General features: G+C 41.0%; 1 protein-coding gene across 1 annotated transcript in view; it reads right to left on the minus strand.

Moving 5' to 3' along the window:
- ARHGAP15 (Rho GTPase activating protein 15) overlaps window positions 1-15,308 on the minus strand; it is a 362,484-nt gene that overhangs the window by 22,536 nt on the left and 324,640 nt on the right. Inside the window, exon 12 of the mRNA XM_054381341.1 lies at window positions 6,374-6,479. Within this exon, the coding sequence (XP_054237316.1) occupies window positions 6,374-6,479 (106 nt within the window). The remainder of the gene's footprint in view (window positions 1-6,373; window positions 6,480-15,308) is intronic.

The following is a 15,308-nucleotide window of genomic DNA, read 5'->3' on the forward strand; positions in this document are numbered from 1 at the left end:
AAAATCTTGAATAGGTAGAAATAAGCCTTACAAACCCCTATATTTTTCAGCATGCAGCTGCCACATGTTACAAGGTTTGGAGGGGGACATGTTTTGCTTGTCAAGGTTGGATGCTTTTCTCTGTTCATTGACCTATGAACATGGGGGAAAGTTATTTTTCAAAACAAGCAAAGCATGAGTGCCTCTGACCTTTGTTAGAAAACATCTTAATAGTAGTGGATTTATCCAAGATAAAAACAGTTCTGCCCTTGATGAGGAGCTCATTGCCAGTGCAACTGATGCAAACAGTTCTTAGCAAGAATGGGCAAGGGGGAAAGCAATCAGAAAGAAAAATCATCATTCTCTCTCTGAAAGGGCAGAAAGCCTGGGCAGCATCTGAAAATGCCTTGCTGTGCTATGTGCAGTATGAGGGGGGAAAATGGAGCAAAATAAATGGAGTTTCTTGGATTTAAAGGTGAATCAGAAGGAATTGGCTTCTGCTCGGACAAGGCAGCCAGAGAGGCCACAGTAACAGATCCACGTGATAAACCAAGAGGCAACTGCAGAGCTCCCCAGACAACTTGCCTGAAGTGCCTGCCAAGGAGGCAGATGCTACTGCTGGAAGAATATCTTCCACAGTTGGGCATCTGGGTTCAGTGCTTTCCACGTAAGGGAGAGGGATGGTAGCGTCAGCCTGGTCCCTGTCTTCCTGTTTAATTATTTCCACATCCATTTTGTACTTTTGTAAACGACGTGCATTATCCTGCCTTTGTGCAGCAAAGCAAGCAGCAGGCAGAGGGGGGTTTGCCTGTGATCTATCCCCTTGCAGGGATGTCTACATGGATGTGTAAAGCTTGGCTGCCCTGTGCTCCAGCCTGGTCAGATGTGAGACAGCTCGGGTCTGGGAGTCGCAGAGCTGCCTTGCAGTGGCACGGAGCTCAACCTAATAAGCAGAGCAGGCTGAGATTCATTAATTTAACATTAATAAGCTCAGCTTATTAGCTCAGGCACAGTGCTGTATAATGCAGGCACACAGCTTCTGGAGCAGAGCTGCGTCTGCCCTCGCCAGCACGGACCCAGCCAAGGGTGTTCCTCTCCCCTACTGCATTTTGCATTAGGGAGGAAAGAGTATTTGGTGGTCACCAGAGAAGCTTCTGTGCAAACAGAAAACCCTTCAGGTTGTTTTTTAGGTTGCTGCTTTATTCTGGGTCTTTAAGTGATTTCAAATTCTCATGCCTTGGTTTCCCAGTGGGTGTGTGATAGCTACCTCGATGCTACTGCTGCTGTGAAAGCAGGTTAGGTACTGCTCAGAAAATACTTAACAAAGTGAAATGCTCCTTTTGCCTCACTTGAATTGTATTTCTGTGAGCAAATGGCTGGATACAAAGGATGACTTATCAGATAGGGATTGGTTGTGTTCAGCTCACATTTGTTTCTGCATGATTTGATGCCTTGTGTTTGTCAGTTTTGTCTGGTACCTGTGATTAGCTTCCTCTGTTTAGGAGTAGATAAGAAAGAGTGAAGTCCTAGGAAAATGGGGTGCTGTCCTCACAAATGTATGGGCCAGCAGTACAAGGGCTATACAAAGCATGAAAATATTTCTTAAACGTGTTCTAGCACAGAAGGTTGTTTTCTGTGACCCTTTATTTGTGAAAGTCTCTCCTCAGGCTGGCTGATATCTTGTAAAATAGATTTGTTTGATTTACTCATCTTCAGGAAGAAGAATGAATAACCTAATAGTAATTGTGCTCAATAATTCTCAGTGAGTCCTTATAAAACAATTTCTTATGGTAATAGACTGACAAGAGCTATGTGGTATGTCTGTTCAGCCCCATATTTTGTCTCTTCTGCTTATAAGTAGAATAAATTTCATGCAAAAATGAACAGGAGACATTGGTGGGTTGGGTTTTTTCCAATCAAATGCAAAAAAAACCCCAAACCAAACCCCAAACCAACCCAACTTAAAAACAAAACCAAAACCAGGTATTGCAAGTCCAAGCTTTGCTTTTAATCCCCCTCCTGTGGGTTTCACATGTTGAACTGTGGCTTCTTGCAACATCACAGGGCTTGGTTTAAGAAAGATATGTGGCACTGGTGTTAATCCCTGCTGCCAGGCCTTTTGTGCAGACTCTCTCATCAGCTGCTTTGTCTGGGTTTCTGAAGGAGGACCCTTCTGAAGTGCATCTCAATTGTTATTCCTGCTTGATCTGGACCTGCTCCTGCAGACTGGGTTGCCACAGAGTGAAACCACAGTGCAGCCTCGCTGCTGTCAGTGATTTAGGATAAGTGTAGCCTTCTGCACAAAGGTTGGCTTCTCCAGCTGAGCTCTTTTGTGTCATTGAGACACTTGCTCTCCTGTGCTGTACAGAAGTCACAGGCTTACACAGTCCCATAGCCCAGTTCTGCCTGTTCTCCATAGCCCTATTCTCCTATTTGTCTGATAGAGAGGAAACAAAAGGATAAGAGAAAGAGTGTAATGCCTCAGAAACAACATAAGTGAGATCCTTTAGCTTCTCTCTGTCAGAGAACTCTTGAAGTTCAGTTCAGTTCAGTGTCGGGCAAGAACATCCACAGCTACCAGTAAATTCAGAACCTGCACTAATATGCCTCAAACCAAAATAGTTTAATAGTTTTTCCAACTAATCAGAAGCTTTTGTATTTGGAACACAGACACAGGGTGCCCAGAGAGGTGGTAGAAACCCCATGCCTGGAAACATTCAAGGTCAAGTTGGATATGGCTCTGAGAGACCTGATCTAGCTAAAGATGGCCCTGCTGGCTGCAGGAAGGTAAGACCTGATAACCTTTAAAGATCCTCTCCAGCCCCAAACATCCTATGATTCTATGAATTTACTGCCATTTCCAGTGGGTAAACCCTGTGACTGAAGAGGCTGGCACAAGGTGCAAGTTGGTGATGAGGTTGGCACATGATGCACATTGGCAGCCCTCTTCTGAAGAGTGTCCCTCAAAGTGCTACAATTCTCTGGTTTTTAACCTCTGCACACTAATCTTGTCTCTTAGGTTAATCAGAACAAATGCACAAAGCTTGGATTTGCAGAATAGGAACCCCATGTCCTTTTCTGCCTTCTGCAGCTTGCTTTATTCTCATTTACAGGGCTGTGAGGCCATTCTGACTGACCCCTGGCATTTTCATTGACAGATACAAGAGAATAAGGTAGTTTTTATCTCTTGGGATTTCTTGTTTGTTTGGTTGGTTGGTTGTTTTTTGGTATTTTCAGTACCTATTCTACCACTGCTTCCATGTCAACCAAGCAAAGCTTAGGGAGCAGCCCTGTTCTTCCTTGAGGATATGTTTTTGTGGCAGAGAATCATAGAATGGTCTGGGTTGGAAGGGACCTTCAAAGGTCATCCAGTCCAACCCTCTCTGCAGTCAGCAGGGGCATCCTCAACTAGATCAGGTTGCCAGAGCCCTGTCAAGCCTCATCTTGAATATCTCCAGGGATGGGGCCTTAACCACCTCCCTGAGCAACCTGTTCCAGTGTTCCACTACCTTCATGGTGAAGAAATTGCTCTTAACATCCAATCTAAATCTGCTCTTCTCTAGTTTGAAGCCCTTGCCCCTCATCCTATTACCAGGCCGTCGTAAACATCCTCTCTCCATCCTTGTTGTTGGCCCCCTTCCGGTACTGGAAGGCTGACCTGCTTCAGAGGGACCTAGAGGATGGCTCCCAGAATACTCAGCCTCTCAAATCACAGAATCAGAGAATAGATGTGGTTGGAAGAGATCTCTGAGGTCATCCAGTCTCACCTTCAACCAACCACTGAAGGGTCAATACTAAACCACGTGCCAAAGGGCCAGGTCGACAGGCTGCTTAGACACCTCCAGGGATGGCGACTCCATCGCTGCCCTGGGCAGACCATCCCAAGGTTTGAGAACCCTTCCAGTGAAGGAGTATTTCTTAACATCCAGCCTGAACCTGCCCTAGCTCATCTTGTAACTATTTGCTTGTTGTCAAGGAGAAGAGGTTGCCCACTCCTCTCTCCAACCTCCTTTCAGGTAGTCAGAGGGAGCGATAAGGCCTCCCCTCAACCTCCTCTTCTCCAGCCTCAACAACCACAGCTTCTTTGGACACTCCTTATAAGAGCCTCCAGGCTCTTTTGGGTGGTTCACAGTGATAAGACAAGGAACAATGGGTTCAAACTAGAACATAGAAGACTTCACCTCAACATGAAGACAAACTTCTTTCCAGTGAGGGTGACAGAGCCCTGGAACAGGCTGCCCAGGGGGATTGTGGAGTCTCCTTCTCTGGAAACTTTCCAACTCCACCTGGATGCATTCCCGTGCAGACTACCCTAAGTGCTGCTGCTCTGGCAGGGGGGTTGGACCTGATGATCTCTTGAGGTCCCTTCCAACCTCTGATATGCTGTGATAGTGGGATACTGTGATGTGCTCCAGGCTCTTCACCAGCCTCGTTGGCCTTCTAATGATTCACACACCACATCCTTCTACCTTCCATACTTCTGTGCCACTGTATTGTCCCCATCCCTAGCTTCTCTGTGCCTTCTGCAAGGACACTTGGATTAGAGCCTGTGTTTATTTAGGTAGTGCTTATGTCTAAGGGTTGTAGTCAATCCCAGCATTGTGTACATCTCCATTATGAAGTATTGATATTTTATTGTCCCTCTTTGAGCATGGGGTGATTTATTTATTTATTTATTTACCCACTTATTTTCTTTTCTCCAAGAACCACCATCCTTGGACCAGCTTTACCAGTTATTCCACACATCCACAGCAGCAAACAATTGCTGTCGCAAACAGATTATGCTCTAAAAAGCCAAGGCAGACAAAGGAACTATTATCATCATTTTGTAAACAAGGAAACAAGGCACAGAGAGATTAAGTGATTTACCCAAGGTCACCTAGAACATTTGGTGAAAGCCAAGAGCTGAACCCATGTCTCCTGAGTCTCAATCAAGTGATTTAGCTGTAAGATCAAAGACTCATTGTCTATACCTGATACCTCTACTCCAAGACATGGGAACAAAGCTTTCTTCAGGTTAGGACCAATGCCACATATGGTGCAGTCAGTTTTGTGCGTGGCATATCTGTGCTGACAGCACTTCTTGCACTCAGGTTCTTCCCAGGAAGTTATTTCCCTTATTATTCTTGCATTGACAGTAATAAATTATCACCTTTCTCTAGAGAAGGAGAGGATGTGCACACACATCAGATGAGTACATAGCAAACTGTTTTTCTGCAAGGCCAAACTCAAGTCATTTTGTGGACTGTTGAAAATCCCTCTGTGCTTAATGAAATGGGAACATTCCCACAAGTTTATGGACTTTATTTTCCAGTTTCAGCTGGAAGATAAAAAAGCAAGATAAAGGATCTACATATTTTATATGTATATGGCAGGAGAATGCAGCAGGAATGATCAGTATAAAGGTATCATTCCTCAGAAACTCAGAGTAGTCTCTTTTTTTTGGAGTCCTTGTATCACTCATGGGAAGAAATACTCTGTGCATGGGGCCTCCTTGAGGCTCTAGATCCTACTTAATTTCTTCAGTTTTAAGGGTAGTTTGATTGGGAAGTAACTGTGCAAAATGGCACTGAGAGGCAGGACAGCCATGAAGGGAGGAAGGAACAGGATCCTGCCCTTCATGATGTCCTCCTATCTTGAGATCTGCCACTTCTGCTCAGCCATTCTGCAAATCAAAGAGCTGTCGGTTGGTTTCCAAGTGAGCATCTAGTCTGTTAACACCATGAAACACAAGAAAAAAGCACAAAATGAACATGAGATCCTAGGCTGACTTTATGGGCTGCAAATGGAGAGTCTGGAAACCACAGGAGAATGATAAGGTGGAGCCCCACAATGTAATTTTGCTGCCTTTGTGATATCTCAGTGACATTAGGAGAGCAATGTTGCACTTCCAGATCTCCCCTCAAAGTTTCTTAGATGCAGTGTGCGTGGTCACAAGCTTCCTCATAAAGCACAAGTGCTCATAAAAATATTTACTTGGGTGAGATTATTATATGACTCAATAAAGGAGTTTGGAATGGCAGGCATCTCAGTGGTGAAAATATGGTGATGGAAAGGCCTCCTGTTAGAGAAAGTCAAACCAAACTGGGCAAATTCAATACTAGAGTGTGTTGTATTTACCTAGTTAAATATACCTGTAGCATAACAACCCTCATGTGCCTGCTTACATGGAAGAAAACAGAGCTGCTCTTTTCTAGCAGAGGACAAATTTGTGCTTTTGCTCAGACAAACTGATTTCTTGAGCAGGTCTAGGCTATACATAGATACCATAAATCATCCTTCCTTTTGCCAAAGAGCATAATTATCTTTGGTATTTTGGATGAGATATCCAAGAGGATTTGGACACCAATTTGTTTTAAAATTACCAATCTGTTAGCAACACAGCTCTACTTACTTCTTTAGGTGCTCAAAAAGCATTTTCATTGTGTCGTAGTTGGGTCTAGGGAGTTTTTTTACCAGGCTTCTTATGGATTTGATGCGAGTGGTGTTGTCCTGGATTTCTGAAGGAGGGATAAAGAAGGAGAAAATATCCACATGAGTGAAATACTAATAAGTTACTTTTCCTAGTAATGTATCTGGTACCTTACAAGAAAAGCTGTCGTTAATAATGGTTAAAAATAGGATATATCATACCTTCTGTCACCTTCATAGAGAGCAAGAGTGATTTATAAGGATTAAAAATTCACTGTTAATCTTAAGGAAGCATTTTCTGGTTCACCGAATTATATTCTTATGCTTTTCACTTATGAGAGTATCATCCTAAGATAAAACAGCTCTAAGTAGTAAAGGACCCTGGTCAGGCTTTGGAAGTCACCATCCCCGGCGGTGTTCAAGAAATGTGTGGACATGGCACTTGGGGACATGGTTCAATGGCCATGGTGGTGTTAGGTCAGTAGTTGGACTTGATCCTAGAGTTTTTTTCCAACCAAAACAACTCTATGATTCTGTGATTCAAAGTGGAATTCCACTTTAGAATTACATTTATAAAATTACATTTATCCAACTACATATTCTATGATGGTTGCACTTCCTAGATCATCATAGAATCATAAAATCATAAAATCATAGAATGGTCTGGGCCAGAAGGGACCCCCAAAGGTCATCCAGTCCAACCTCCCTGCAGTCAGCAGGGACATCCCCAACTAGACCAGGCTGCCCAGGGCGTGGTTGATCCTCACCTTGAATATCTCCAGGGAAGGAGCCTCAACCACCTAGTTGGGCAACCTGTTCTAGCATTCCACCACCCTCATTGTGAAGAACTAGTCCTTGTTGTCCTTTTTTTTCTCATCATAGTTGAACCATTTCAATTTATGAATCTGTCCTTAACATTGTTTGAAAATATAAAAGGATTTTCTGTTCTTTTAACTCTTGATTTCTCATGAGCAGGGAACTATTCCACTGCAGCTATTTTCTAATGCCTGTAATACCTCACAACGGTGATTTCTGTAGGATAAATAAATAAATAAATAAATAAATAAATTTCCAATTTAGGATTACTTATAAAGAATGTCATACTAAGCACTTTAATCTCTTCTCTGAGGTGATAAGGACACTGCTTTCCTTTTTCTTAGGATCTACCTTCCTCTTTTGGCATGATTCAGAGTTTCACGGGCAAGGTTTGCCTGATATATTTCACTGATTTGGGTAAAATGTAGTAACTAAAGCAAAGTTGTGTACAACTGTGCTTTCATTTAGGAACACATTAGATAAGGTGCCAGTAGGTCTGACGTAGGGAAAACATCTTGCATGCTACATGCCCTAGATAACCTGAGAATACTTTTCTGATCTTATCATCTATGATTTAATTATCACTTAGCATTCTTTGTATACGTTCCTTTTTAATATTCATATTACCCTGGCACCCCGAGATCTCAAGCAGGATTGAATCCCAGTTGCAGTAGGTGCTGCATAAGCGTTTGTGGTGATTTGTGCCTTGTTGCTCAGGTTTCACCAAAAAAAAAAGAAAAAAAAAAAAAGAATTTTCAAGTGTAAAATTCATGCAACTGAATTTAAAAGCTCAAACTACTAGGATAATATTCCTTCCTCAGCATATATTCCTAATGAGACCACAGTCTCACAGTATATCAGAGGTTGGAAGGGACCTCAAGAGATCATCAGGTCCAACCCCCCTGCCAGAGCAGCAGCACTTAGGGTAGTCTGCACAGGAATGCATCCAGGTGGGTTTGGAAAGTCTCCAAAGAAGGAGACTCCACAACCCCTCTGGGCAGCCTGTTCCAGGGCTCTGTCACCCTTACTGTGAAGAAGTTTCTCCTCATGTTGAGATGAAATCTTCTCTGTTCTAGTTTGAACCCACTGTTCCTTGTCTTATCACTGTGAACCACTCAAAAGAGCCTGGCCCCCTCCACTTGACACCCACCCCTCAGCTATTGAGAGACATTGATCAGATCCCCTCTCAGTCTTCTCTTCTCCAGACTAAACAGCCCCAGGGCTCTCAGTCTCTCTTCATAGGGGAGATGCTCAAGTCCCCTAAGCATCCTCATGGCTCTCCATTGGATTCTCTCCAGCAGTTCTCTGTCTCTCTTGAACTGGGGAGCCCCAAACTGGACACAGAGATGAACACTTCATCCACACAGATATACATGTGTATTATTTATTATTTGATCATGTTAAAGAACTCAAAGTAGTCAATGCATAGGTGGTATTTTCCAGTTAAAACCCCTCAAACTTTCATATGGATTTATCCTATGCTATTAACAAAGGTGGTGATGAAGTTACACATCAAATGGATACACTTTCTGTGTACTTTACCCTTGTTCTGGTTTGACTGATACAGAACTTTCACTTCTGAACAGCACAAACTCCCCCAGTCTTGCGGCCCAGTCATCCCTTGATGTTTTTTTTGCCACAAGCCATTAACACTGTTTATTTTTTCCCATAGATGATCTATTTCTTTTTGCCCTATGGATGATGTTTCTTTTTGCGCCATGGATGATCTGTAGCTTCTCGAATAAAACTTCTCAACTAATTTATTTTGAATTATTTTTTTTTAATTGAATGGATTGAGTAGAACTGAAAGACCGAGGCAGAGCAAAAGTCAATGCAAGCAAAGCCTCCCTGCTTGTCTGTTACAGAATATTTGCAAGGAGATATCATGCAGCAAAACTTTATCTTGCCCTCTTGAAGGAAGTATCTCTGCTCTCTGTATTGATTAACAGAGATAACAGGTTGTAAACCACCTTCCTTACAGAAACAGTGCCATTTACAGAGGTTGTGCTTCCCTATGAGGTGTATTTGTAAAAGAAAGAAACTTAAAAAATGTAGTATTTGTTTATAGAGAATTATTTATTGAGTGAATGGCAAGAGTAGAAAGCTTTGGTTTAGGGCTTACCAAAGTCATCAGTGTTGATACACCGGAGAAGAGGTTTTTAAGTAGAATCTTAAGGATGAAACCTGTTGAAACTGGTGTATTTGTAAAAGAAATAAGCTAAAATGCAGCATTAATTTACTGGAAAATATATATTGTGTGAATGGCAAGAGTAGAAAGCTTTGGTTTAGGGCTTACTGTACCAAAGTCATCGGTGTTGGTACACAGGAGAAAAGGTTTTTAGGTAGACACTAAAGCACAAAACCCATTGAAACCGGTGCATTTGTAAAAGAAATATAAACTAAAATGCAGTATTTTTTAACAGGAAATTATGTATTGAGTGAATGGCAAGAGTAGAAAGCTTGTAGAAAGCTTTGGTTTAGAGCTTACTGTACCAAAGTCATCAGTGTTGATACACAAGAAGAAGGGTTTTTTAGGTAGACACTAAAGCATGAAAGCCATTGAAGGTGGTGTATTTGTAGGAGAAATAAACTGAAATGTAGTATTTTTTTTACAGGCAATTATGTATTGAGGGAATGGCAAGAGTAGAAAGCTTTGGCTTAGGGCTTACTCTGCTGAAGTTATCAGCATTGATACACAGGAGAAGAGGGTATTAGGTAGACACTAAAGCATGAAACCCATCAAAATTTGCATACAGTTATTTTGTGAATCAGTTTGTTAATTGTTGGTCTATTGTAAAAGAAGGGGGGGGGGGGAAGAAAAAAAAAAAAGACAGGCAACATGTGGCAACTTTAGTCAGCATTTCTGAACTGGGAATGATAAACACCTCTGCCTGGCTCTGGCATTTATCAGTACTGAGATATTATTACCACATAGAGTCACAGCATGGTTACTGTTATCATCAAAAAAAAAAAAGAGCCAGCTAATCTTAATGGTTTGTAAAGCCGTTACCTGCACTGGTCTGACATTTATCATGATCATTTTACCACATGAGTCCTACATTGCAAAGGTATTTTATCTGGAAGGGACATCACTATGAATTATTATTTGCAGCTAGGTAGAAAATTGTATGTTGTAGATACCTTTTCTCATTATAAATCACAGTCACATTTCACCATTTCCCACACAAAGCTGCTGAGCCCAGGCTTTTTGCCATAACACTTAGTCTCGCTCCCTTTTATAGTTCCATGGAAATATTGGGTACCCTTTCATTAAAATGGTTGATATTGGTGGTTTTATTTTATTTTGTTATTATTTTTTTCTAAATGCTCTATACGTGCTTGATTTTTCTCTAGTACAAAAGAATTTGTTTTTTCCACTTGAGAAGCTGAAGAGGATAAACTGTTCATATTTTTTATTGAAGCTTACTCTTGCTTCAGCTTTTGTGGCTGGGCTTGTCTTTACTCTTGACCTTGTTGATGGAATATTTAACAGATCAGATGCAAGATCTTATGTTTCATTTGCAATAGCTATGTATTTGCTTTATTCCTGTAAAGCCTTAGGTTCCACTTTCCTAGAAATTTTCCCCTTTCGGATTCCTAAAAGTAGAAAGATTTTTTTTTTTTTTTTTGAGATATTTTTCTCTTTATTGTGCTCAAAGGGAGGAAATTCTTATGTAATTCTCAATTAATTCTTAAGTAATTCTTACATAATTCTTAAATTCTTCCACAAATAACAATGAAGAAGGTAAAATAATTCTTAAATTCTTGAAGAAATAGCTATGGAGAAGGAAAAATAATTCTTAAATTCTTCTATTAATAGCTATGGAGAAGCTGAAATAATTCTTAAATTCTTCCATAAATAGTTATGGAGAAGATAAAATAATTCTTAAATTCTTGCAGAAATAGCTATAGAGAAAGAAAAATAATTCTTAAATTCTTCTATTAATAGCTATGGAGAAGCTGAAATAATTCTTAAATTCTTATATAGATAGCTATGGAGAAGGTAAAATAATTCTTATATAAATAGCTATGGAGAAGGTGTCCCCCTCCTTGCTCTGTATTATGGAGCAAGGAAGGAAAACACTCTGAGCAGCTGTTACATTGTCCAGATAAGTCTAGAAAAATTAAATAGAACAATTTTGACAAAGTGAAATAATTTCCCCCCCCTCTTTTCCATTTAACTCTTTTCATTGTGAAAATTGGGGAAAATCTAGGGAAAAGACTCCCATTTGGGCAGGTTAGGGTCTCTTTTCCATGTGAAGGTTTCTGCAGGAAAAGAGTCATCACAGTCACATACGTGAAATAAAGAAAGAGAGGACAACTAATCCCCTTTGCATTTTTTGGGCAGATCAAGACACTCTGAAGTGAATCATAGATGGTTTTCCCCATGTTATATTTTCCTACAACATGTATTTAGAATTTGCGTTCCTGTCTTTCTGGCTGGGCTCCCTTCTAACAGAGCAAAACTGGGGAGGTGCCCTTTTATTTATATCTAAATGAAGGATGCATTGAAGAAAAATAAAACCCACTATAATATTCTATAAGCTCTTTTGTAAATGAGCTTTGGCTAAACATTTGAGCAGAGAAGAAAGGATGATGTGCCTGTAACATTGACAGTGGCTGGGTAAAAATGAACGAAGAGAGTAACCTTTAGAGCTCGTGTCCATAAAGAATACTTAAGGCAAATCCCAGCGAATCTTTCTTTTAATCATTAATTTTAAATGGACAGAGATGTTTACAACAAGCCACTTTGTTTCAGAACAGGAAGTCCAAGGGTTTATCTCCAATAACTCACGTTTGCTAGGGAGGGATGGATGTCTCTAACCTGACATGCATTCATTATTTTGTAAGGTACTGGAGTCTGACCCGTGACCCTCCTCAGACCTGCTGCATTATTCATGTCTGACTTACTTTGTCTACTTTTACTATAGCACCCATTTCCCTTTACCAGGCATTTCAGTGGCTTGTGCATGTTTAATGTTAAATGGCATTTATGGCTCACATCAATTCCTAATTTTATCACGAGCCATGGTTTCTTTTTTATGCTCTCAAGCCTCACAGCTGAATTGCTGAAAAAAAAACAAAAAACCAAAAACCAAACCAAACCAAAAACCCCACAAAAACCCCCAACTCAGTGATTTATGATTCTGCATAAAATATCAAACTATTGATCTGCCACCTAATCTATGTTTTGTTGTTATTTTTTAGGCATGGTTTTCTCTGATTTTTTTTCTTACATGGCTCTTCTCACCTTGTTTTGGGTTTGGGTTGGGTTTTTTTTTTTTCTTTGGATGAGATTTCTGCTGTGGTTAAAACGTCATACACTGTTGCTACAGCAAAATCTGGCTGCCAAGAGTTACTCCAACAATTTGTGACTGATTCAGCTGCTGAGAGAAAGACAGGTCTTGTCTGGGGCTTTTTTTAATTTTTTTTTTGCTTTATTTATTTCTTCTTCTTCTTCTTTTTTTTAATCAGAACTGAGTGGTTTAGGTGGATTTTTGAGTGCTAATGAAATTGTGAGACTTATGGCGCTGGCTACAGCCAGCCGTAGTGTGGGCAGACGCTCTGCGAGCTTCCCCACTGTGCTGCTGTGCAAGCATCCCTGCTGTTATGTTTGCTATAGTTTTAATGTCTGTGAAAAATTCCTGATGCAACTAAATTATGTTCTGCCCTCTTGTTTGTATAAATAAACACCCAACTTAGCCAATTCATCTTGCTCTCGCCCATTTTAGAAGCTTACCCTGTCACACAATGCTTAACCCCAGTCCTTGATAGCTTTGGTGGTATCAGGGAATGAAAACTTGCTTTAAAAGAGAGTGCTCTGCTGGCTTGGGTTTTATTTTCAGAGGCATCAACTGCCTAAAACTCTGCTTTCATTTGGTAAGGCTTCATATTCTGGAAGTCATGCTGGCTACCATAGACAGGTTTTTAACCTATAAATACATACATAAGTTGTTCACATCTCTTTTAATGTCAGGATATTTTGATATTACTGTGGGCAACATAAAAGCCCCAATTTTAATCACTTGCAAGTACACTCTGGCAATCGGTTTTGTGCAGATAGATTGTGAAATATTTTCTTGGGTTTAAGAAAAAAAATCTATAAGAAATTCTCAAACTAACTAATGCTTGCTATAAGGAAAATAACCAATTTGTGATCCCGATTGATTTTATATTATTTTTTTATTCATGCTTCAGAAATAGATGTTACAAAAGAAAATGAGAATTGTGTGGAACAATCTCTATATGGGCAATTGATGAATTCATCCTATGTGATATAGAGAAGTGGAGTTGTTTGCAATGAATATTCATACAACTTTTGCCATCCCTTAGCAAGACCTAAGACAAGGAGCTTGCAGCTCGGTCCCATTTAACAAAAATCTGTGTGGATTTAATGGGAAAAACCAGCACTCACAAAAGTTAAACTTTAATGTATCAAACTCCAGGTGCCGGAGTTTGAGGGAAATAACCAATAATAGTCATTTTTAACATATTTGATGGGACTGATTATGCAATGTGCAACTCTAAATGGCTTATAGCACATTGTAGCATGGTTCCATCCCATTGGCTACAGTAGGGTGCAGGCAGATGGATGACAGTGACAAGGAGAGAAGTGCTTTTGCTTAGCCGTGCGTTAAGATGCCATCCAGAAGCTCTGTGCACTGCAGACACTTCATTAGGATGCCAGGATAATGGTAAACTACCACTCAGAGTGACACCCCATTTCCTGCTTACTGAGCTCTCCAACCTCGGCAGATGTCAACAATCTCACAATGCTACAGAGCAGACCTAACTTTCCAGGCACTTTGACTCCAATTTTTTTCCCTTAACAGTGCCATACATTACATGCAATATGTAGCAGCAAGTACCAAACAGAAAACAAAATTTGCTGCCCTAATTAGAACAAAGCAGCATCTGACTTAGGTACTGCATGCCCAGCCTACATACAACCAGTTAGGCAGCAGCAAAGAGGAATGATCTTTGTCAGTTAATTTGGGGGGGGAGGGGGAGTGGTTAATTAGACTTAGGACTTTGATCAGTAATGGTGGGTCTGATCCCGACTGAAGCGGTTGTGGCTTCTCTGCGAACTTCCACCGAGCGTGGGCACAAAACCAGCCGAGCTTTTCTTTCGCTGGTATTTCAGCCAGCCTTGTTTGGGGTTTTGTGCAGAGAAAGAGCAGACTTGAGCATCTGGACGGTGTGATATTTTTCTCTGCAAATGCACAACTCGAGGCCGTAACACACCTCCCCGACAGCAGTTAAAGCCAGCAAAGAGGCTGCGCCGCGATGCTTGACCTGCCCTCCTTTCCAGGGAAACACAAATAGTTGCTCACACTGGCAAAAATTCCTCTTCAGATACAGCAGCAGTATTTCAATTACATTTCTAACTTGATTTAATTTCTTGTAGCTAGCGGGGTGTGATGATATATGGTTGTTTTTTTGAATCTGAGAATCCTGATTATTCTATATGTAAGGTTTGGGGTGTTTTAACCCCACTCTTCTTTGGCCAAACAGGTGACTCCTATAGAAGTAGTGCTCTGCCCTACCACAGTGGCAGCTCATCAGTACTTATTTTAGTCATGTGAAGTGGTAGAATTGTCACTGCCAACAACTCCTGAAATCCCTGCTCCCTCCTCCTTCACAGCCTTCTCTCGGTCTTTGCCATCGGCATCCCTCTGGTCCTCAACCTCTGTTCTCCAAACTGCCAGGTTAGTCACAGACCTGGAGATTTAGGCCAGAGAAAACCTATGGCAAGGTGGAAGGATGCATGGGCATGAGGTAGCAAAAAAAAATGTCTTGGATGTCATCTTACATGAAAATTAGGGTGCTGAAGAGGAACTGTCCCAGGACAATCATAAAGTCAGGGGTCATATCTTGTCACATGTATTTAGCTCTTTTTTTTCTTTCCTTAGGCAAAATTCCCTCCCAAGATCCCCAAAGCCCTCTGACTTTGGTCACTGAGAATGGAGCTCTCGGCATTGCTGTTAAGAGGTGGAATTGGGCCTGTCGTCAGTATGCCAGGAGAGATCCCAGGGACGAGTGAAAAGAAGACATGTTTTAGGTGATTAAGCTGTAAATTTACATGCTTTAAAAGTGTCTTT

This window comes from Indicator indicator, chromosome 5 (assembly GCF_027791375.1).
Source record: "Indicator indicator isolate 239-I01 chromosome 5, UM_Iind_1.1, whole genome shotgun sequence".
Lineage (NCBI taxonomy): Eukaryota > Metazoa > Chordata > Aves > Piciformes > Indicatoridae > Indicator > Indicator indicator.